Source organism: Anarhichas minor, unplaced genomic scaffold (assembly GCF_050575085.1).
Source record: "Anarhichas minor isolate MPS153535 unplaced genomic scaffold, ASM5057508v1 ptg000062l, whole genome shotgun sequence".
NCBI classification, from domain to species: domain Eukaryota; kingdom Metazoa; phylum Chordata; class Actinopteri; order Perciformes; family Anarhichadidae; genus Anarhichas; species Anarhichas minor.
This window is the reverse complement of record NW_027466508.1, coordinates 1,082,932-1,106,597: the sequence shown is the minus strand read 5'-3', so window position 1 is coordinate 1,106,597 and position 23,666 is coordinate 1,082,932. Positions and strand designations below refer to the sequence as shown.

At 44.6% G+C, this 23,666-nt stretch overlaps 1 protein-coding gene across 12 annotated transcripts in view; it reads right to left on the bottom strand.

Annotated features, from left to right (window-relative positions):
• Positions 1 to 454: 454 nt before the first annotated feature.
• dmxl2 (Dmx-like 2) overlaps positions 455 to 23,666 on the bottom strand; it is a 38,217-nt gene continuing 15,005 nt past the window's right edge. For 3 of the 12 annotated variants that reach the window (XM_076078071.1, XM_076078073.1, XM_076078074.1), the window contains exons 18-55: positions 23,487 to 23,606; positions 23,122 to 23,349; positions 22,623 to 22,909; positions 21,816 to 21,988; positions 21,064 to 21,715; positions 20,500 to 20,817; positions 20,287 to 20,406; positions 19,871 to 20,006; positions 18,662 to 18,772; positions 18,337 to 18,506; positions 18,002 to 18,099; positions 17,725 to 17,890; positions 16,967 to 17,231; positions 16,657 to 16,862; positions 16,120 to 16,515; positions 15,312 to 15,494; positions 14,878 to 15,174; positions 14,591 to 14,782; positions 14,423 to 14,499; positions 14,000 to 14,130; positions 13,199 to 13,444; positions 12,712 to 12,894; positions 10,770 to 10,957; positions 10,495 to 10,628; positions 10,319 to 10,404; positions 9,982 to 10,183; positions 9,134 to 9,251; positions 7,523 to 7,588; positions 6,475 to 6,561; positions 6,063 to 6,184; positions 5,274 to 5,412; positions 4,012 to 4,072; positions 3,667 to 3,794; positions 3,476 to 3,553; positions 3,268 to 3,359; positions 3,112 to 3,164; positions 2,811 to 3,028; positions 455 to 2,421 (exon numbers count right to left, since the gene is read on the bottom strand). In XM_076078071.1, the coding sequence (XP_075934186.1) occupies positions 2,212 to 2,421; positions 2,811 to 3,028; positions 3,112 to 3,164; positions 3,268 to 3,359; positions 3,476 to 3,553; positions 3,667 to 3,794; positions 4,012 to 4,072; positions 5,274 to 5,412; positions 6,063 to 6,184; positions 6,475 to 6,561; positions 7,523 to 7,588; positions 9,134 to 9,251; positions 9,982 to 10,183; positions 10,319 to 10,404; positions 10,495 to 10,628; positions 10,770 to 10,957; positions 12,712 to 12,894; positions 13,199 to 13,444; positions 14,000 to 14,130; positions 14,423 to 14,499; positions 14,591 to 14,782; positions 14,878 to 15,174; positions 15,312 to 15,494; positions 16,120 to 16,515; positions 16,657 to 16,862; positions 16,967 to 17,231; positions 17,725 to 17,890; positions 18,002 to 18,099; positions 18,337 to 18,506; positions 18,662 to 18,772; positions 19,871 to 20,006; positions 20,287 to 20,406; positions 20,500 to 20,817; positions 21,064 to 21,715; positions 21,816 to 21,988; positions 22,623 to 22,909; positions 23,122 to 23,349; positions 23,487 to 23,606 (6,737 nt within the window). In that variant the 3' untranslated portion in view covers positions 455 to 2,211. Of the gene's footprint in view, positions 2,422 to 2,810; positions 3,029 to 3,111; positions 3,165 to 3,267; positions 3,360 to 3,475; positions 3,554 to 3,666; positions 3,795 to 4,011; positions 4,073 to 5,273; positions 5,413 to 6,062; positions 6,185 to 6,474; positions 6,562 to 7,522; positions 7,589 to 9,133; positions 9,252 to 9,981; positions 10,184 to 10,318; positions 10,405 to 10,494; positions 10,629 to 10,769; positions 10,958 to 12,308; positions 12,393 to 12,711; positions 12,895 to 13,198; positions 13,445 to 13,999; positions 14,131 to 14,422; positions 14,500 to 14,590; positions 14,783 to 14,877; positions 15,175 to 15,311; positions 15,495 to 16,119; positions 16,516 to 16,656; positions 16,863 to 16,966; positions 17,232 to 17,724; positions 17,891 to 18,001; positions 18,100 to 18,336; positions 18,507 to 18,661; positions 18,773 to 19,870; positions 20,007 to 20,286; positions 20,407 to 20,499; positions 20,818 to 21,063; positions 21,716 to 21,815; positions 21,989 to 22,622; positions 22,910 to 23,121; positions 23,350 to 23,486; positions 23,607 to 23,666 lie in introns of all 12 variants that reach the window. The other 9 variants (XM_076078083.1, XM_076078072.1, XM_076078075.1 and 6 more) reach the window with 9 other exon arrangements.

The following is a 23,666-nucleotide window of genomic DNA, read 5'->3' as shown; positions in this document are numbered from 1 at the left end:
AGTCTCAACTTTATCTTCCTGTAGAGCATTCCCGTCAGAAATCGGTTGCTAAAAACCAGTGTCCCTGAAGGAGTTTTTGGTCAATAATTATTGTCACATTGTTAAAATTAAATACTGCTGTATTTATATCCTATTGTACATGTGAGATTTTGGAGTAACTAACAGAGTGTAAACTTTTTTTTTATCATTTTGTATCAAACAGTTCATAATTTATACATATTGAACTTCTAAACTCTATGTTTGTGGCCGTCTGTGTTGTAAGTTGTCACATTATTTAGTGAATTTGCATGATATTATCTTTTATGTATTTTCATATTGATGCACATGTTGTCGCCCTCTGATATTCTGTACATATAGACAGTCCGCCTGTCGTTGTAATGAAGCAGCATGGTCCCTGCTGGTCGCTCATTCCTTCTCGACAGAAAATTACAAAAAAACAACAGCGCCAAATCAGCCTGATGAAATAAAAAGAATTTATTGACTTTACAAAGGTAAAACTCTGACCATGACCTGTTCTCTCACACACCTCCAGGCTCAAGTGCCCTAGTAAGCGTCTACCCATGATATTGGCTTCTTTTGCATTATTTCATGCACACACACCAGACACCAGTAGGACCATTGTAAAACACGTAAGCTACATACAGTACACATAGTGGGCCGAAAGTGGGAGAGAAACACAAATCTCTTTAATAAATACCATACACACACTTAACAAAAGATACAACTAATCCAGCTGGTATGATACAAACCAAAAATAAAGAAATGCTTTCATGTTTGTACAAGCTGTTGTGGTAATTCATATATATATATATATATATATATATTTATATATATATTTATATAATTTATATATTAAAACTATTTCAAACGTTATACCACTAGGCCAAATAAAGCCAGACATTCATTTGTATACAACAGTTCCTTCTTCGATATCCTATTTATTTGAAATAAACTTTTAGTGTCTCCAGAATTTGAGTGCAAATATCTATTTCTTATGGTTGAAACGGTAAAAACAACTAGCGAGGTAACGCACACATACATACATACAGTAGACCGTGTTGCACATCTCCCAGTCGGATACAGTAAAACCCCTCACAGTCCTAAAATAAAAGGCAATAAGTTAAATAGGAATGGTCAACCAAAAAAAACACAAACATGTAAATAATTTAAATAATACAATGAAATTAATTTAAAAACAAATTCAAGAACATCGTTGTGCAAAACCAGAAGTGAACCTTTGTGTTTCTGCTCTGAGGGGGGGGGGGGGGGGGGGGGGGGAGGGAGGGGGGCATTCAGGTTTGGACCAGACGGATGGAAACATTGAAATCACAGTCACAGGAGTAAAACACATCATCTTCCAAACAGGAATGTTCTAGCAGGGGAGTCAGCCGCACAAACAGGCATTTGAGGGCAGGCGTACAGATGGCAGACACAGCAGAGTGAACACACACACACACACACACACGCACACACTCGGGGGGGACCGAACCGAGCCGGATCAAGCCCAAACCAGGAGAGGGCCAGAGTGAGTGACGGCAGCCAGTGAAAGGGGGGGTGAGGGGTGAGGGGAGCAATGAACCATCAACTCCTCCGTAAGGTCTGAGAAAAGCTGGGCAAAAAGTCAGGGGGGTGAGTGTGGGGGTGGGGGCGGGGCAAAACCATTGAAACAAAATGCAGATTCCAACAACTCGATTCACACCGGAAACCACTGACTTAATAACAAACCACAGTGCTGGTTACAGTAGATGCTAAGAGATTTCAGCTGTGGGCACAAAATGACGACAGTTACACACTTTTAAAATTTTTGCTTGAGCACTTTTACAGAGCACTATCAATAGACCTGTGATTGCACCGCGGAACGAGAACAGGACATGCATAGCTTCCTTATGGACGCACTCTAAGAGTAGAGATTCTTCAATAAAATTACAATAAATATAGCTTTAAAATCAAGTATGATACCTTTTGCCTTCAGCCTTTAGGGGGAGAAAAAAATAAAATGTTTGCAGCTCCGTTTTTTCCCCGTTGTGGATATGATTTACATCAACAGTAAACCCATGAACACACTCTGAAAGATGCCAAAAAGCCTGGTGGTCTTTTTGACTAACTCTTCCCCCATCAATTATACTATTAATGCCTAGCAAGTGTAAGCTTTTTGTGTTTTTTTCCTTTCTGTTTCTTTCCTCTTTGGACCCTCAGAAGTGGAAGTAGGCGTTACAGGATGTCGACCAAGCTGCTGGGGATATTATAGCGGTCCGGGAGGACCCTCATCTTCAGGGTGCCGTCCGCTCCGCAGGTGAAGATGCGGTTCCCGGGCCGCGTTTCCACCTGCATGACACCGGCACCGATGTTTCGGAAGATGGACTGCTTGGTATGCTCGGTGCTAAAAGAGTGCATGAGCCCGTGGCCGGTTAACTTCCACACCTGGAGACAGAAGAAGCAGAGCGAGAGGATGGAACAGGTGTTAAGCTTCCTTTTTTCAAACCAGCATACTGTTCTTTATCATTTTATTATTATGCAAAGCCACTGCAATTGTCAAGTGCTAAATTCAATGAGCATTAGGAGGGCAGGGGAAGACTAACCCCGTGTCTAGACGGCAAGTGTATCAGACGCTTTTTTTTTTAAATCGCACGTCTGATGCAACATTTAATTTGGTTAAAGCGTTCATCTAGAAATGAATATGATGGATTAAAAGCAGGTATGAGAGAGGATTTTCAGATTGTATCAAGTAGGCCTAAACCTAGAATAAGAGTATGACTGCCAATGTGTTATGGCAGGTCAGTGAGCGAGTGAGTGACGGAGCAACGCGTCACCTTCATGTTGCCCTCTGCAGAGCCGGTGACGAAGAAGTCCTCGAAGGCATCCAGTGCGAGGGCCTTGATGGCCGAGTCATGGGCCTGGAAAGTGTGGAGCAGCTGCCTCTGGCGGATGTCAAACACGCACACAAAGCCCTTTCTGCCTCCGGTGATGAGCAGCTGCTGTTTGGAAGCATACTGCAGCACAGTGGCCCCGTTCTCGTGGCAGGGGAACGCTGGAGGGGTGGGTGGGAAGAAACGAGGAATTAGATCACAAATCATGAAACTCGGCTCGTTGGACGCGTTTGGGATTTCTTACCGTGGACCATGGTATTGCTTGGTGAAACCAGAGTGTCCCACAGGCAAACATTTCTGTAGATAAAGTAAATGATAAAGGATAACATTAGCGAGTGGATACCAACAGACAAAGATTGGTGTTGGTTTAGTAGTGGTGCTCTTCTGTGCAGATGCTGACCTGTTATCATTGGACTGTCCGGCTGTGGCGATGAGGCTGGAGGAGGTGATGAAGGCAAAATCACCGCAGGTCTTAGTGTGGCACTGCCAACTCTGTAGGACAACAAACAGTACATTATCAATTTTAATGATTCATAGTTCTTTGTTTTGTCTAAAGATGTGTGTGTGTGTGCTGGGGTGGTGGTGAGGGAGGTGAGAGGAGACCTCACCAGGTAGGGTTTGGGGTTGGATGATGTCTGGTTGACCTGCCAGAGACTGAGGAAACCCTCTCCGTCAGCAACTCCACACTGTAGGGAGAGCACAGAGCAATCAGAACAATCACACCCAATAGACAAAACACAGACGTTGCTGTGTGTGTGTGTCTGTGCGTGCGTGTGTGTGTGTGTGTGTGTGCGTGTACCTTATTGCCCTGGGAGTTGAAATAGAGCCGGGTGACTCTAGCATTGCCTGCTTGTCTGAAGCAAATGAGCTGTTGAGGTCTGTTCCATTCAAACATTCTCACACTGCCGTCCTGAGCCCCCGTCATGTCTGACGCACGCGAGCGCACACGCACACGCACACACACACACACACACACACACAGACACACACAGAGAGAAGAGAGGGACAAAGACAGGGAGCGAGATGGAGGCAGACAGAAGGGGAAGAGAGATAAAAAGTAGGGGAAGTGAGAAGTTAATCAAAATGAAAACGTATACTTGCTGATCGTTCTCCTGAGCACAGGCGCCGTTGTGTAAACACTTACAATACTGATATATGGGATGGGATGTCATTCTCTTCACATTGTTAAGATTCCTCTTCATAATCTGAAAAAAACAACAATCAAAAGATAAAATTATATGCATGATGTTACATAACTCAGACGATAAATTTGAGTTTTTTAGGTTGAAAAAAAACTTTCATGATTGTTCTGTTCAGTTTGTTCATAAATGCTGACTGATGATTTTGGTAAATTAAAATGCCAATAAACCAGAGGTTTGTCTTGTTTTAAAAGAAAAGCAAGTACACTTCACTGCTCACTGGCGCAAAACAAAACTACAGGAACACAAACATCTGAATATTAATATGCTAAATTAAACTCAACATCAATTAAACTTCGACTGATTTTTACGATACCTCCCACACATTTCACAGCGTTTATGCCAGCGTAAACTTACTTAATTACTTGATTACTTAAATCAATATTCCTGTTATGATTTACTAATCCCAACCACATTTTGAACACTAATTCGTATTACACTTCGGTATATTAATCAGGAGTGTTGGACGATGTCTCACTGGGGTGTGGTTCTTTACTGCAGAACAATACAATGCTACACTCAAAGGCCATTGAATGGCTTGGATCCTAACTAACCAGACCCCACCGTACACTTACGAAAGCCTCTTCGGTGATCCACTGAACCTGCATGACACACTCTGTCCTACAACTGACATTTATCAACATGGCTGGGACATGGAGAACCCTGGCTGCGTGTAAGAGTGACGCATATCTGTACCTTGGGTGACCGGCTGTGAGAGCTGCTGCTATCTGTTTATGTACGTCCATCTCTGCCATACAAACACACACACACACACGCACACACACACACACACACACACACACACACACACACACACCCTCTCTGTATCAGCCTCCATAGACTCAGCAGGCCAGCTGTTTAGTCGGCTCAGTTTGGCTCGACATTGATAAGAGTTAAAAATGCAAACCTCTCCTGAAAATGTGCAGGGGGCCACAGGCTGCAGAATAAAATCCAAATAGTCAAGTGCCTTTTAAATTCTAAATCAGAAGTTTGTCTCATGGTCAAATTTGCGTTAATAGAGCGGAAGCTTTACTTGTGCATCTAATGCACGTTATGAACGGAAAGACTGCAGAGTTCTTTGAGGTCTATAGGCTTCAAAACAGAGCTTAGTTTCCCCCTACTGGCTATCACAGAGAACTGCACACCCATCACTGCCCAGTTCGGCTGTGTTTGTGTACATCTGTGTTCGCAGTGCATAAACTCGTACCACACTGGCTCCCATGCTGGTCTGCCCACTGCCGAGCCACGGCATGGACGCAGAGACCGCCATCTGTGGTGGTGCAAAGGGGGCAGAGCTAGCCTGGGCAATGTTGGTATGAGAAGAACGATGGTCTACGTCGTCAGAGCTGCAAAACCAAACACAAGCATTACCCGTCACTGAGGATGTCTTGTGGAGATGTTGAAAACACGTACGATGCACAAAGACTCAGTCAGCTATTCACATGCAAAACATTTCAGTCAGCAAGTTACTGACAGGGTGTCCAAGTTAAAGTGACGACTTTTAAAGATCTTTTTAATACCACATAGATGCAATTTAATACCTATTCTACAATCATATTGGCCAAATTATGAAAGTATGATGGAAAACCAATGTGGCCTAGAATTAATCTTCACTGAATGACATTTTTCCATTACTTCCTGGCAGCATAGAAAAGTAATTCCCAAAGATATAATCAGTTAAATGAATGTGACTTTGATCCAAAAAAGCAGCGGAAACTGCAAAGATGGATGAATCAATTAGAAATGATTGATTCACTTAAAGTAATTTGAGTTTTTGCAGATACCCATTGTTAAAGGGCATTTCGGGACATCCCTAGTTATGATTGGTTTTCTTTTGGTTTTCAATGTTTGGAAGCAGAACATGCAACATTTTTGATGTTTAATATAAAGCATCATGACAAATATTGATCCGTAAATAAATACTAACTAACTAATTATGAATTACATTTTTTTGAGGACAGACAAATGCCACCTACAATTCTGCCCTGAGTCTCACCTGCGGGACTCCTTATCAAAGTCGTCCCCTATCCAGGTGTAGGGCTGGACCGCCACCAGAGTAGACACGTCCACTTCCTGGACATCATGAGTGGAGGCTAATACTATCTCGTTGGAGTTAGACTGGAAAAGGAGGGAAGCCAAGAAGAGAGGGACAAGGAGAGAGGAAACGACAAGATTAAAAGGTGGGCTTGGCAGTCAGTTTCCAAGAAAGTAATTGATATGTATTTGTTATACATTCAGAGGACGGTTCCTGGAAAGGATTATGTGATCTGGTTCTGTCTCAGAGCCTTGTCCCTATCTACCCTTTACTTAGTGCCAAAATATATTTTTCTTTCCAGGAAACGCAATAATTAGGAAATTACAGACTCATAAAATAAAGTCCTTCACAACATTTTTCATCACATCCTTACCTTATTGATGGCAAACGCCATGATTATATCAGACTCCTTATGAATGATTTTAGCCTTTCCTCCGGGGTAGCCCAAATCTGCCTCCACCTGGAAAAGAAAACCGAAACATCAAGGTTCAAACGTTAAAGCTACAGTAGTGGGCTTCAGGGCCAATGATTCAAAAAATCTAAAACAAAAATAGTTTAGAAGTCAATTCTTCATAAATACATTTCCTTCTATGCCAAAGGAAACCCTCACTTCACGTGTAGGTGGTGCAGTACAACTTTCATAAGTGGAGAGGAGTAATCACATGTGACGGTACACAATCAAATATTGACAATTCGGACTATTGATTTTGGGATTCCCTGGTGAAAACACCCTCCATGATTAGCAAGCCTTTCACAGCTCTGACAGTGAGCATGCAAGTTAGTACATCTACTGTATGCGCCAACTCTATTAAGAGGAGATTTTATTTTATTTTTTTCGCTTTTGGGGCGAGCGGAATCAGTCCAGCTAGAGAGGAGAAAGGAGTGAGAAACACAGGGAGACGTGTTATTGGTAGGGATCGGCTGTGAGGTTATGTGAGCGGATGCCACAGGTGTCCCAGTGAGACGGAAAGATAAGACGTTAGATCTAAGCCTGAAAGCCTGATTTTATGCCAGAAATATTGCCAGAGCAGTCACTATCAGGCCAAGCTGAGGAGGAGACATTAAAATGAATAATATTGGGTTGCATGAGGTGCCTAGGTGTCTAGTATGGCAGTACATTGCTTAGCTTTATGCTGGTACTCCTGTCTGTTTCTCAAAACTGGCGGCGTGGTCAACTGCCATGAGTATGAATAAGTATCTCATACAACTCCACTAAAAAGATCCAACTATCGCTTTGAGAGCTTCCCCCAGTTTGCTACTTCAAACCACCTCATGCACACCGTGTGCATTTGGTGCACAATATTTCTTTTAGAGTTTAATGGACTTTTTTTATGCTCCTTTAAGCTTGGCTTTCCAGTGACTCTTCCAAACAGACAGACAGACAGAGCCGGGGCCTTGGCTGGTACAGTAAATGATACTACCTTATAGGGACTGCTAGCTCCTGCTATGCAGTTTGGGTTTATACGGTCCATGTGGTTCTCTACAGACTTCACAACACACACAGAGGCAATATAGACACAGAACACACCAACACGGCACGACACAAAACACGACACAAAACACATGCACAGACACACAAAAATAAAACATGAAATGATAAGAAAATGTAAAAAGGGTTGACAGGATCTTTGATGTATACTTGGTGATAACAAATGCAAACAACTCGAAACACAGTCGGCCTCATGAGCATGGAGCTACAGTCATGAAGCAGGATGAATGAAGATATGAAGTATGGATCTGAGCGCTACAGTTGAATTTGTAGTTATCTGGTTACACCAGTTAGCACATTAAAGTTGTAATAATAAGAAACTAAGCATCTGGGACCAAAATCCCTGGGACATTTGTCTAATTTTGGACTGGCAGCTACAGTAGCAGTCTGTCATGGAAGTACATAATAATGAACAGCTCCAGACATCGCAGAGGGCAGCGAACTGTCCCGTCTAAGGAGGCAAAGCAATGATAATGACTACAACAAAAATATCAACAACACAGATAAATGCTCAGCGAGCACTTCTCTGTGTATTACAACAAAGTGATGGATTTAGATACATGGGTAGGACCTGGGCATCACAGCACAGTCACACAGCCATCTATTGAGCAAAGTGTGTAAGGCCTCTGATTAAGACTGAAAAACAAAGCACTGGAACTCACAGATAAAGGGTCTTTTTTTTTGCTGAAATGCGTTTGTTACCCTTTATCAGTGAGTGCTGGTGCTTTTTTTCTTCCGTCCTTGCCACTGCCGTGCACCCGACACTGTTCACGATTCGGAGCTGTGCTTGCTGCCACTTTCTGTTATATATCTGATAAACGCCTCCATAAATCATCATCTCCAATCGTAGGTAAAAAGGCTACGTGGGAAGTGTGCACATTCTGTTTTCCATGCATACGGGTAACCCTCTGCATGCTGTGCAAAAATAAAATATAATACTGAATTGGCCCATATATATATTCTGTCTGTGGCTAAAGAAATAGCCCTCTATGTCACCTGTAACAGTTCAATTCAAACAGGAAATGTACATTCTTGTTTAGGTATTTCAATAAATAACACCTTTAATAATCCACATTACTCGTTCTGTGTTTTTATACTTTTCATAGAAGGAGAAATATTTCCTCTGACTGCTTTTTTCCGGCTTCTGTTGTCTTCTAACATCCTGACACTACATGTCTTGGCTGCGTGTTAGTGGTTACGAGTCTCATCACTATCATCATGGCTGTCATGTGGTTATTATGGGCCAGAGCCAGTCAAAACGGCCGGTAATTTACAGATCACTTTTAAACCTCTCTTAGTTAAATGTGAGACAAACACACTTTTAAAAATGTAATTTCCAGGACGATATAGTATCATATTTGGGCCAATACAGTAATTGTGTCGGGGGAAATTCAAACATTTTGGTGTAAATACGAACTAACATGATTTAAATAAGTAATAATAATTAATTAAGTTAAATAAAACAATTGTGGTCTAATTATCATAGCTAATGAACACTGGAATTAATATAAAACAGTTTATATGCATGTGGGCTGCTGCTGACCTCACTCTGCTTCCTTTTCTTGGTAAAGATGTAACGGATCAAAGTCTCCTGAAGAACTTCCTGTTTGACCAGGAAATGCCAAAGACGTCGGGCTGGGAATGACTGACTGTTCTTCGTCCTGAGAGGAAAATGTAAGGACAAAAATAAGTTGGTCACATATGAGTACATCCACTAACGGGGTCTTATGTTCAGTACCATGATATATATGATATGATCTGTTACGACATGCGTGACTGAAATGTGTTCCGAGTTGTGTGAAACGCATAATAAGCATTATTGATATAGAAAGGGCAAATAAAGACAATATAAATATTATAGTTTCTCTTCCTCTTTATTATCAAATATATAAATATGTCATTTAAACCATGTGGACCTTTGTGGGCTGTAGTGGACTTAAATAACTTGTGACAGCAGGTCGGTATACCAATATCAAATGAAACAAGTATTTAAAAAATAAAAACAATATATAACTAAACATACAATATACGTTGCCAGACATTGCATTTATTTTTTGTTGTTGAATTCAAAACATATCTGGAGATTTGCTACTGTTGGCTGAAGGTCGCTTGTAGTTCTGTCAAGAGAAGACAGTTTATTTCTTAAAGTAAAATCGTTGCTCGAGTGAAATATTCTTTTAGGAGCAGTGCACTTTAGAAAAGGTCTGTTGACTTAGTGACTTAGTTCGTGTTAGTGTCAGCGGTAAGTATGTCTTCCATTTGTTGTCAATTACTCTTAAGTAGTGTTGAGTCGTTAAGGGTGAATGTTCGGAATGGCCTGATCGATTCCCAATGTTGTAAAAAGTGTGTGTGCGAGTGTCTCTACATTTTTGCATATGATTCAAAACTCACTTGAAGGGTGTGTTGTCTGGCTCCAGCATGGCCTTGTGTCTGAGTATGGCTGGGCCACCTCCTGCGCTGAGGTCAGTGGGGAAAGTGTTGATGTAGTTGGGAGGCGGGCCGTCAAACTTGTTCATTCTCTCCAGCAGAAGCTGCTCCCAGTTCTCTAAAGTCTTCAGCACAGCGTTGCTGAGAGGGGAGACGACTGGCAGGTCTGCGACACAAACACAAATACACATACAGTATATACTGTGTACAGGCAGCAGCATCACCAGTGAAAAGTTTATTTACGTATATATCTAAAGAAATGATTTTCAATATACTAAAAGTCCGCGAGGTGAGTGTGTACCTGCGAAGTCAAGGCCAGTGACAGGGAGGAAATTCTTGACGTTGTGATGGGCCAGTTTCACCATCACCAGGCGGATCAGAGCCCAGCTACGTACCACACAGACAGACACGCAGCAAGTTTAAAATCTGAAACAAAGACTTGGAATTAGAAAACAAACAAGCGAGGGCGGGCCCTACCTGTAGGAGTTGGGGTCAGAGTGCTCCGTTATCTGTGTGTCAGAAAGGAAGGCGTCGTCGTCATCCTCATCGTCCTCTGTGCCGCTCTCGTCTGAGTCACACAGAGCGTTGCTGTCCGACAGCGGCAGGAAGGGCTGAGAGGGCGGGAATAAGGATGGAGGAGAAAAAAGCAAACGAATAAGGCCGATAGGGAGAGATAACCTTTTAATGACCTGAAGACTACGAGTCACAGATCTCATTAGTCGATTCAACATGTGTGGAATGGAATGCCTTACTTTGGCCACAAAGTAGTCCCACATGCTCAGCTCTGGGGGAATGAACTTCTCCCTGTATGCGGGTCTCTCTGTGGGCAAAGGAGGCGGCGTGGCTGGCGTCTCCTTCACAGGGCGTCCAGGAACGAGCATCCTCATGTTGAACCTGCGTCTGTATCGGTCATCCTCCGCTGGGGGCTGAGGAGGCGCTGCTGGGAGGGAGGGGGGGGGGGGGGGGGGGGAGGAGAACAACGAAGAGATGGTATCTTTCAAACACAATGAACTCTGATAAGGTCAGTTTGCAGCAGACTGCAGTGTGCTGCAGTTTTGTATAAAAGGACGAGGACGAGCTGAGACTCGCATTAAAGCCAAAAGAAGGTCAAGAAATAGATAAGGAGGAAGGGAATTGCACCCACAGCCTACAAAAACCCTACATCCTTGATGGAGCTGAATTATAAACTTTGAACATTAACCGTAATCCTGCCTGAAATTTGGTTCCCGTCTGCAAAATATCTTTGAGTTCTACGACCTTGATGACTCATAGCACACAAAAGAAAATCAATACACTTGGAAAAGAGACACAAATGCACACACACACACACACACACACACACACACACGTTTAGGATGGAAGCACAGGGCAAGACACACTAGGCTGCGCACAAACCTGCACCATTATCCTGGGTGACTATATCTGGCATTGCACCAGACAAAACAAGACAAGACACAAACCAGAGTAGACAGTGCAGTTAGACACACGGATACTACACAGACCATTACATAATTTAATCAGTGTATATTTTGAAGCGCGTGGCACAGAGTACACACAGAGTACACACAGAAAACACATCAAACAACGACGGCAAACTTAGTTGAGCAGTCATGTGCTAAGCGTTGTCTTGTATCCACAGCACTTGAGGGAGGCAAACACGATGAGATTGGTGACTGCAACATGGTCATTTTGTTTTTAAATGAGCGTTAATCGGAACATGATCAATGTGTAACATGTGTGTATGGTTGTGTTGTTGAGACATGCATGTGATTTTGCAGGGGCACTCCAAAGGGCAGAGTTTTAACATTTGGCGTAGTGAGTCCTATAAGCCTGGCTGGCATTTAAGATCCCCCGAACCAGCTCTTCAAAAGGCTCTTGGCTTTGCTGAGAGCTATCTCAGACTCTACGGGGATATCGAGTCTAAATGCCAGCCCGTATCTTCCTCCCCCCGCAAACACAATGTGAGCACAGATTACTTTGGCCTAATGAATATGAATGAACAGTCAAGTTCAGTCATCAGACTCAGACTTAAACAGATAGAGCTACTCAGGAAATGGCTCAATTTCTACAAATCTAAAAAAAAGTCGGATGCAGACAAACGGCTGAATCAAGTCACACAAGAGCTATCTATGATGTAGGTGTTACCTCTACTACAAACTACTGATATACAGTAACTCTGGTCCATTCACATTCTTTTTTTAAACAGCTACGAAAGGGACAAAACACAACTAGATGTGGAGCTCCGGCTCTACGGAGGTTTTTTCATTGGCCAACGACCTCTCAAGGTGTACCTGGTTTAGTCTCAGATTCAGATTTAGTCTGAGAGGGCTGCTCAGCCTTGGCCTCTGAACACTCCTTGCTAGGCCCAGCTGTTGCTTCGGTGGCACAATAGGAATGACACAATGAGATGAGCATAGAGGACATCACAACATGTACATGCATTGCAGTACACACACACACACTCGCACACATAGACACACACACACACAGCTGTTGGCTTATCATAACACTGAACACAGATGACAATGCCTTCATAGCACTAGTGAGCTTTGTTGTTTGTTATGGGCATTCAGTAGCTGCGCGAGAGAGAGAGAGAGGGGAAAGTCAAGCATCCGCAACAATGCAAACCTGTACAGTTACCATGCACTGCAATCCTGCAAACCAGCACTGCAATCCACCAGCCCAGTTACTCACAGCTGGTCTTAGTTGCTGGTGCCACAGTGCCCAACCCCTCTCCCCTTGAAACGGGAGGAGGGGGTTGTTTGGGGCACTGGGTTTCAGTGGGGATGCGAGTGGGGTTTGGGGTGAGGCTGCTCTGCTCAGGTCTTCCTGCCTCTTGAGAGTCCTCTGGCCTGGCTGCCTGAAAATCAGCTGGCACTGGGACACAGGGCAGAGGGCACACTCACACAAGACACCACACAGCAGCAGCATCTTAGGAGCATCAACTGGACAGGACTAAGTCTATGTCTATGTCAATATGTAGACAGGCCTGAGGGATGGAAGCATTGCCTCAGATCAGAGATAAGTCAGGATGTGGAAAGAGGACAACGACAAGAAAAGAGTACAGGGACAGGGATAGATTATGAAGACCAGGGAGGAAGACGAAAGACAACAATGACGGTGACGATGGACATAAAAGGTATTAGTAATTAACAAAATAGTAACAAACTAATAATTCTACCTGGTGGGGCCTCAAGCCTCTTTGGCTTAATAATGACTTTGGCCCCTCCCCCAAAGACAGCGGCCCACATGCGGTTGTTGAGGGGGTGTGCTGCCAGGCGGAAGAGTTCATTGCTGCTGTGGGTGCCCAGGCCATGAATGAGCAGTGCAAGATAAACAGCCATGACCCCTTCACACAGCAGCACGTTGAGCCTCGGCTGGTCCTCCTCTCGGGCAGACGTCAACAGAGAAATCAGGGACGACACACCTGCAGAGAGAGGACACACGTGCACACACCACATGGCATTTTCGTCAAAAGATTAACCTGTAAAAAATAAAACACAAAAAAACCCTTCCACAGCAGGATAAAACACTATCTCTGCACAGTGCAGAACCCATTTATGAAACATTTGCATGATGGCGTGATCAGTCTGTCTTTCTATTTCCTTCCCAGAGGCCATGAAGCTCCTATTATAGAACACCATCTGCCTCTCTGCATAAACACAGACGGCCTGCTTTGCTCTGCTCTTCCTCTCCCGCTGCTTTTCATATTCTCTCTGAATGCCGTCTTTGATGCTCACACATATGCCGTTTTCCTTTTCTATGCATTCTGCGAGGATTCTGGAATATGATCTAACTTCGCTTCAATCTCATTAAAACAATTCTTGAGAGTATTAAAACGTTAATGAAGAGCCATCCCCTGATAGCAAAGTTGTCCTTTTAGAAAAAAAGAAAAAAAGAAATCGCTCTCATTTTCTGCCTTTAGTTAAGACTCTAACTCAATCGGAACCCCAGGTGGTTGGTAAAGCAAGGACTTTGTTACCTGGCCACTGTGCTGGAGCGGAGTTGGGAGTTACATGTTCTTCAATGCTTTCTGTGCGAAGCCGCTTCCTCTCACTGAGCAGCAGGCCCTGGTACACCATCCCTGTAAACTGGTTGGCCTCTGTCTGGCTGCTGCAAAGCCAACAACAGAAAGGTAACCATACAAGGCATGTACAGTATGTTCAACATTTTGGGAAACGTGGTCACTGGCTTTCTTTCCTAGGATGAAATAAGAAGATACATTTCAATACATTTTTTTGTGTCTCCTGTATGAGCTAGAGTCAGTGTGTGGTTAGCTAAGCTGAGTATCAAGAGCAAATTACCCAACATGTATAACGACTTATTTAGCTTACAATGATGCTGTTTTGGTAAAGACATTTCAAATCAAAATCTTGCAGAGACCGTTGGGCCGAGGCACAGTTACCTGTAGCTGTGGCTGTCACACAGTGCTTGATAGATGCAAGCAGACAGAGATGCTGCTAGTGTGTGCAGAGCATTCACCTGAGGGTGGAAGACAGACACATTTAACTTATTAAACATCAAAATGTTCAAAAAGTCCATATAAAGTCTGGATTCATATTCGAGTTCTGACCCGATCATCCAAGATTTCGGGATGCGGCGTGGTCTCCATGAGGGTGACGGTGTGGAGGATGTCGTGAATGTGGTTGCTGAGGTGGAGAACTGGATTGGCTATGACCGTCTTGGTGGTGGCAATGCACGCTGATAGCAGAGGCAGCGTAGTGGGCAGGGGCAGAGGAGACTGCAGCTGCTTAACCGTGGTCTCCTACGGAGTGACAAAGAAAGATGTAACATTTGCTTTTGCTGAAAAGAGGATTGTTTTGCATTAATCCAGTGGAACGTCTGTGTGTTTATGTGCACCTGCTGGCTCTCCTGCAGAAGGAATAGAAGCTCCATGCGAACAGAGGTGACTCCTCCTCCCTTGGCTCCATGGAGGCTGCAGTAGGACAGAAACACCCTCAGCAGGGCCTGGTTCTTCCTCAGCCACGCCTTGCGCCTCTCAGAGTGCTGCTGCTTGGCCTGAAGACGGCGTCGCTCCATCTGGTGACGCTCGTAGGCCCCGGCGTCTGTACGCTCCAGGGCGTCGTCCGATATGTCCACTGATGCTGTGCGGTCTCTCCAGCGCTCCACCTCTGAATCTTCATCCTTCCCCTCCACCTTTGCGTTAACAAAATTGATGTCGAATAACAATGGTCAACCAGGAAGAAGAAGAAAAAAATAGCTTTCCTAATATCTAGTAATGCACCAGCGAATATCAGGTGGTATAGACTACATCACATATGATCAAAGTGTACCTTGTAGTTGCAGATCGTATGCATGGCTGCTATCTCCTTCTCCAGCCAACTGTAGAGCTGAAAGCGGAGCTTCCCTCCGTCCACCTCGAAGCCCGTGGCCAGCGTACGCAGCTCTGTCATCAGGATCTTCAGACAGGCACGGAACTTCAGCTGCTCCGCTATCACGTCCACCTCTGACTCACTCTGAAATATACGAGAGCGAGTTATCGGAATAGGACAGAAGTTGTGCAGATTCGCTGACCTTACTGGAGCGTTCCTCTGAAGCCTGGAGTGTTTTTGGGTTGTCCCAAAATTGCGATTTGCAGTCTGGGTGCAGACTTGACCAAAATATGCCTATTTTTTTAACATAGTGAGGCTTTATTTTTCAAATTACTAATGTGGATTTCATTTGGAACGTTCCAGAAAAAAACTCTAAGATGGATGCAAGTCTCATCTCCCCTTTTGTCCGGGTGTCACGCCAGTTCAGCTACTTTTGTTTGATATGTTAAACCCAAATGAGTTTCATTTGAATGCCAAACTTCTGGTTGTGAATCAGATAATGCCCTATTATTACATATCCCAGGAAAGTCAGCAGAGAAATTGTTCTTGGCCAATAATTGTCTTTACATGACATCAAAATGACTGTCAGCGTGTTTGCTGTTCTGGCTAAGGAAACACAGGTTCAAGTTTATAAACCAAAACTAAACAATAACTTTGCAATAACTTAGATACAACACAATTAACTATTATTTAAAATAGATAACTGTTTAATGTTTCAAGTATGTAAAATCATCCTACCCTAGAAACATTCCAGATGTATTATTCCTACCTTTGAGTCCTCGCTCTGCAGTTTGGGACCGTCACTCTCGGAGCCTCCGTCTGCTTTGGTATTAGCCTCTGGTTTCTTCATGGTCAGACCATCATCATCATCCTCATCCTCATCATCATCCTTGGCCTGTTCCCAGTCCAGCTTCAGCTCGTCTTCCTCCGTCTTGACCAGAGGCTGGCTCCAGTCCAACCCGCCCACACTATCGTTTCCTCCCCAGGCCTGCACAGGGGCTGCGGGGGAGCCCCATTCCACGCCTCCCTGGGTGCCATTTTCAAGGGGTTGGGTCGAGTTTACGTTGCCTTTGGATGATGCTTTGATGAGAGGTGAGGAACCAGATTTCTTGGTAACTTTGGGAATCTTGGAGAGCACTTCCAGAGCCAGAACTGGGCAGCCCACCTACAGAAGATTCAAACACTTATTATATAATGTTTGCATATTTGCTTTTGTGATTAACATTGTATCAGTCTGTAAAACAACTGCAATAGATCAGAGGAACTTGATTGAAGTGAGTGGCCATATTATTATTGATGAGCCCACCTTGAAGTGTGCATTGGCAGTGGTGAAGAAGAGTTTGCGCTCTATGAGGTTGATCTCATCTGCGATGTTCTTCTTCTCAGCAGTGAGGCCCACAGTTGTCGCTGTGCCCTCTGGATTTGCAAAGTGGCGACGGATGATCAAAGGGTGTGTCCTCAGGTAGTTATAGAAACTAAACACCACAGGGTTGCAGGCTTTCACCGCCACGTCTAATACAGAGAGAGGAGAAAGAAAAGGAGAAAGGAAAAAGCCTGTGAGCATAGGTTTTAGGGGATCATGCTGTGTAATACCAACATGTCTGCAAACAACTGACCAGGGTTTTCATCATCCTCTTTGGGGATCCGTTCCAACAGTGTGTCCAGAGCTCGTGTGTAATCCTTCATGATCCAGTAGGCTATGCTGCGGAGGAACGGGTCCGGGTGAAGTCTGGAACAGTGGTAACCACTCCCGTCCCTGTTACAGCCCAGGACCTTCTCATAAAGGAGGCCTTGGCAGGTGGATGAATTCTCAAAGTCAGCCTCGTACAGCCTCGCTACTATCATGGCCAACTGGACATCCTCCATCTTCTCCATCAACACCTACACACGTGGAACAGCAGAGGAGAGGTGGGAGTCAGTCAAAACGGCAGTTTGGTAAGAAAATGCAAGTATAAGCAAGCATAAAGCGCAGAAAATTAAGGAATTTTGAGGCTGTTATTTCCACTGCAATCAATACAAAGCTCATGCTTCTGTTTGCTGTTTTGTCTATCTGTATATTTTGACTATGCGGTATGAAAACCCTGGCCAAGGAAAACCATGCAGGCTTTTTCATGCATCTTATCAGTGTAACTTAGACTTCTCTCATGTGATTAAAAGGCTGCAGAATGTACAACTCTCCAAGCAACAGATATCTGCTATACTAGTGATGCATTGATTTGACTCTCATACAAAACACACCGTCACACATTTTATATTGTATTTCCATAAAACAAGGCTATGCCAAGTTTCCACTCTGAGGGAAATGACAATGGAGTGTTGGAGCAGACTCAACAGTAAAAAAGCTGTGTCCGTGTGTCGTGTGTGCTGTTCACACCTCAATGGCGTCTTTGAGCGATCCAGCCAGTAGGAAAAAGGCAGCGGACTGCTCAAAGCGCTGCTTTCCCAGCAGGGAGAAAGCATTTTTCAGAGCTGCCTTTCGCCAGCGGTCTTCACTGAAGTTGTTCTTGAAGAACCGAGTCATCTTCTCATCATGCTGAGACCTGAGAGAATAAAACCACACCGCTCAGTATCCCCGTTTTGTGAGAAACGTAAGTGAAATTAAAACAGTAACTCAGTGTAAAATAGTTTCGTGCTCCGAAACGATGTCCCACCTGAAGAGCCCCCACAGGACAGCTTTCTTCTTCATGGCCAAGTAGAACAGCGCAGCATCTAAAGGGTCGTTGTGCCTCTGGAAAGCAGCTTTACCCAACTGATTACACACAAACATCACAGTTATTAAATCAGTAATTCAAGTCACTTTTTTTCAGTACATTGCAGTACAAATGTCAACCAACATTCCCCCAATACAGAACATTCTGTAAGTGGTCTGAAGTATCATAGTTAGCTATGATATCCTGTGGAGCCCATATTTCCTTTTCTAGGTAATTGTTTGCATCACTGTCGTAATGTTAGAAACTGTCGATTCTGTCTGAATTTGTCCGAGTACCTTCTCCACCATTTTCCGCAGAGTGTTGATGTTGCGAACCCACCAACCCACTCCGACAGCTTTGAGCTCAGACCACTGCAGGTCGCCTCTCTGCATGGCTGGGATCATGTTAAGCAGCTCCTCCTCGGCCTCCGAGTGGAAGGCCCATGCAAAGTGGCATGTAGACAGGCCTGCCACAGAGAGAGATAGATACATCTGCGGTTCATTGCCAAGATCAAACGCACTGGAAATCGACATCTCATGACCACAAAATCCGTCAGTACTGTGGTATTATTGTCACACAAAACAACGTTTCCTATATGTTTCACAGCAGCCGTATAGTTACCCTGGTGGAGCAGCTGCATGCGGTAGAGGGGGGGCAGAGAGGTGAGCAGGCAGGTGTGAAGACGCATGGCCAGCAGGTACCTCAGTCCACACTCATCGAGGGCCTCACCACCTACATAAACACGGCACCAGGGAGCGGTCAGCTTCGTCACTGTTATTCCACCGACCACTCTACTAAAATGGCAGCCACAAAGCAAAGCCCTTTGAAACTCCAGTATCACTTGAGTTCACGCAATCCTGTCAGTGACTGTGTCTCTTGTCCCTGAACCTTCACACCCTCTCTGTGCTTACTTAGCCCTGGAACAACCTGCTAATGTCTTCCCCTCAAAAGACTAAATAAAAAGGATGGAAAATTGGTGCAGTGTCTGTATACATACAGTTAAAGAGGAACAGTATAAGCACTGTTTATGTTAATAAAGATTTGATGGCTGGAGATTAACTATATCAATGAACACACAAACAAGAGAAATGATGCTTAGAGTTTGTCTATTATCTTTAGTCAACTTTAATACAATCTCTTACCAAGGGTAACAGGGACTGGTAGACATTAAGGCCAACATGCCGAATTACAAGACAAGTCCGCTCTGCAGGCATGAGTGCATCTTGTGTCTTATATACAAAGTACAAAAATAAGGCAAAACTTAATTCATCCGCAAAGGAAATATTCTTTTGTCACTTGTCTTCCCCCTGACAGATCAGAGCGTTGGGACAGCTACAGAATCAAGACCCTGGAGGTGGTCCGTCTCTTGAAGTTTAGGATTCTTGGACATGAAAGAACTCCTGAACATAAGAGCTTGGATTGCTAAAAAATGAATTAATTAATTAGCAACCGGTTGTGTGCACACTGCAGAAAAAGAGAAGAGGTAATTTAACGACGACCTTTTGTTGGATCACTACATGAAATACTGAGAGCAAGAACTATTTTGCTCGTTAAAAAGGCGTATAACAAAGAGACATCTGTGAGGAGAAGTAACCAAAAGATACTGTGGATGGTTTAACCTATTTGAGTGTTACAATATAAGGCTGGAGTGTTTATTGTGGTTTGACATTATGTATTTTAATGTGGTCATGACTCCTGTTCAAGGAATACAGACCCGGCAGTCCCTAACCCCAGTAAACCTTGGTGCAGTTGGTTATATTTACTCTATGTTAGAAAATCTACTGTATCACAAATGTGATTGTAACCTATATGCACAACATATATGCTGACCTGTGCACTTCTGATCAGTGGAGCTGGTGACCTCAGCACTGGTGGTTGCAACAGTATCGGCCAAGGCCACCAAGAACATCTGCTCTAGTCGGGTCAGTCCTGGTAGGCTTGAGTGCATGAGGTGACTGGACAATACCTGGGCACACGAGGAAGGCAGAGAGCAAAGAGAAACTCAGAACGACAGATAAAAAGGTATTCAAAGATGGTGTCGTACTGATGGAATTTACAATGTGAGCCATTACTGGAAATTTTGTGCAGACTGGCGTAATATTACCGTATTATTATTGTTCTATTTCCTCCCTTTTATTCCCCTCTTTATTAAAAAGGATTTAAAACATTATTCATGTTTGGATGTTACCATAAATAGCCTACATTAACAGTGCAATTTCCCTTTTTTAAATGCAGAACAGCAATACCTGAGCATGCTCTGGCCCAAAGTAGGTCGGTCCATATTGAGAGAGATTGATAACTCGAGACTTCTTCTCTGGTTTGTCGGCGGCAAAGTTCAGAAAATCATCTGTGGTAACGGTTTGGACCTGTCAACACAGGAGGAGACGAGCCAAATGTATTAGTGGACTACACCTTTAACAAAGAAAAAAAAAAATCAGAGCTCTCTTAACTCTTTGTACCTGGAAGAGGTCAGAATACTGGTCCTCTGCGGACTTCTGGGATCCATCGCCATCACCCTTAGCGGCTTCTTCCGCTCCCTTGTACGAGGTGTCTAGGTCAGCCAACATGAGGGAATAGAGGGGCAAGGGAGGGATGGAGTTGATCTCTGTGTAGTCCCTGCCCCCGTCGCGGCCGGCCACAATGGTGTCTTTTGCTGTGCTGCCAGTCACGCTGATAGTACGGGACAGATATCTCCTGGCTCCGCCCTCACCTGCCTCCACATCCCTCACCACAGCGACTTCCCCGGCAATGCACTTCACCAGGTGAGCGAGTATGGCCTGATCGACAGAAGAGCAGTGGGTTAAAAAGCGATGAGGAGCCAGATCACCACATATCCCTGTTTATCTAGAGTAAACAGTGTCTCTTGGCATCCGTCTTTTTGGTTAGTCTAAACCAAAAAGGTTGGGCCTCACTGTACTTTAGCCTGCTAGTGATTTTAATGATGTTGTAGAATAAGCAAATGAGAGATTAAAAAATAATTTAGCATTTTTTGGGTTCACTGAAAAAGGCAGAAACAAACTCACCTTGGCACGGCGAGCCTTGCCCAGGTCCATGAGTTCCAGCAGCTGGGTGGGATGGTACTGGGGTAGAGTCGGAGACAAAGAGTGAGCTGCTTCAAACAGTCCCCCTTCCTGAAGTCCCGCCGGGGCACGAAGGGCCTCATCCACCGCAACACTTCCTTCAAACACACTCTTAGATCTGGTTCTGCCTTCAAAAACCGAGGAGGAACCTGCGGTTTGGCCTCCAGCAATGTCTGCGGATGATAGGTTGCCCTCCTCTCCCTCCCCAGGCTTCTTGTCCTGATGCCACTGGGCATACACGTGCATTTCACAGTCCATGCCCACCACCAGGATGCCATCCCTCACCCAGGACAGGGAGACTGGCAGAGACGGCGTGCCGTCAACGGAGGACAGGAGGTCCACGGACCGAAGCAGGATCCAGCGTGAGCGGATGCCCTGTTTGATACTGCCCCCTAGAGGAAGGGTGATGACAGCCACCCCGTCCTTGCTGCTAGTCGGCTCATTGACCACGCCAGAGATACGGCCGTACATGAGAATGTTGGATCCCACTCCCACTGTGAGGATGTGAGATCCGTCCTCCTTTGACAGCCAGTCCAAGTGAACATAGTGCTTAATGTTGGGGGAGCTGTGGTCTCTGCTCATGTACAGGTCAGACCTGGCATGGAGAAAATGATTAACTTGTGAGACACCCATACTGGTAAACATAAAGTGTCCGACGGAATATGATACAAACACACAAGCAGTGCACTCCTGACCTGCTGTACACAAAGAGGTTGGAGTCCACACTGACTCTTGGATCCAGGGTTGACGAAGGTCTGGTGAAGTCGTCCAGGTGGAGAGTTTGCTCTAAAACCCACTCTGAACCACCGGTGGATTCACACTCATAGATGGACACATGCATGGAGAAGTCCTCTCCAGAACCCTGCAGCTGAGGACAAGAAAAACGTCGGATTTCTTACAATACGTCAAATCTGAAGACACTGTGAACCAGTCAACCAGGCATTGTGTAAATACAATACAAGACAAAGGGATGGGCTCATAAAAATACCTCAGCGGTGCCCACACAGACCTCTGTGCTGTATCACATCCTGAAGTACACTGAAAACCCAGGCTCATAACCCAGACTGCTGTTCATAAACCTCAAATCACTTTTAGTTCCATGACATCCAGCTCCACATACTTCAAATAGAGAGTGGAGACAGGATATGGAATTAGATCCTCAGATCCTCAGTCTGGTTTCATCGCTTCCTTTTCACTAATGGCTGAGGACGGTTTCATCGCTTCCTTTTCACTAATGGCTGAGGACGGTTAGCACAAACCTCAGTGTATAATGTGCTTTACCTTATCTACTTCCGTTTTACATAAATACATATTCAAGTGCTAATATATGGAATTGTTATCTATTTTTGGAGGATCCAGGCTATGCCGCCAAATTGTGTTTGTTTGCTGCATTTACATATTTATTGCAATAGTCAAACTCAAGATGATTGCGACAGCTAAATTTAATAGGTTTTTAGTACAATACACCGAAAGAAAAGAGAAGCCAAATTCTAATTTCCTACCTGCCCTTGTCTCGGCTTTTTAAAGGCTATGGCTAGCCTGCCGATGTAGGAGCAGGACACCGCAACAGGCCGCCCGGACACACACACAGCACTGTTGTTGTCTTCCTCCTCATTCATCAGGGCCCAGGGCTCCCAGCGGTAAGAGCGGTTGTCCCGGTCACCCTCACTATGCCCGTCATCACCCTCCACAGCACAGCGCCAGAACCGCACGCGAGAGTCAGAGCAGGTAGTGACAATCAGGTACGGAGCCAGGCACACAGGGTAGATAGACGAGGAACTCAGATGACCTGGCCGGAAGAGGAAAAACAGAGACAATTTCAAGCATGTTTTGCATTTTCTTGCGTTAACCTGGTTATTTGGTTTCTACGGAACATATGGTAAATTGATTTTTCAAGCACTCCTTTAAATCTGCCTGAACGTTTTACACATTCCTTTTAGTTTGGCAACAACAACAACAAGGTGTGAGTCACATGTGTGACAACTGTGTGCACATCCCTACCTGCAGAGGGGGTGGCCCTGATAACCTCCACACCGTGGGGCAGGTCGAGCCGCTTGCTGTACACCAGCTTGGAGCTGAGGATGAGTTTGCTGGCTGATTGCAAGTTGGCTGTAGAGGCTGAGCGAGGCAGGGGCCTGATAGGTGAGGTCTCTGGAGATGAGTCAGCATTCGCGACTTGATTGGGAACCATCAGCTGGCTCTGGAAGCTGATATCTGGGCTCTGCTCATCTGGAGACAGAGATGCAGGAATACACCTCAGTAAGTTTAATAGAGATAAGAAAGAAAAAAAAAGGTAGGCTTCACATTTAAGATTCATGCTTAAAAATATCCAGCAAACTGCTCAGCTGTGTGGACCGTACACTTACCAACACATGCCTGCACAGATTTTAGGTGCAGGTGCCACATCTGCAGGACAGAGTTCCTGTTGAGATCCTTTTCAATCACCACCAGGAAGAACTTCTCAGAGAACGGGGCAGGTTGGTAATCTGGATGAAGTAAAATTACATTATTGTCTTCCAAGGACAAAGCATCAGGGAGCAGATCTA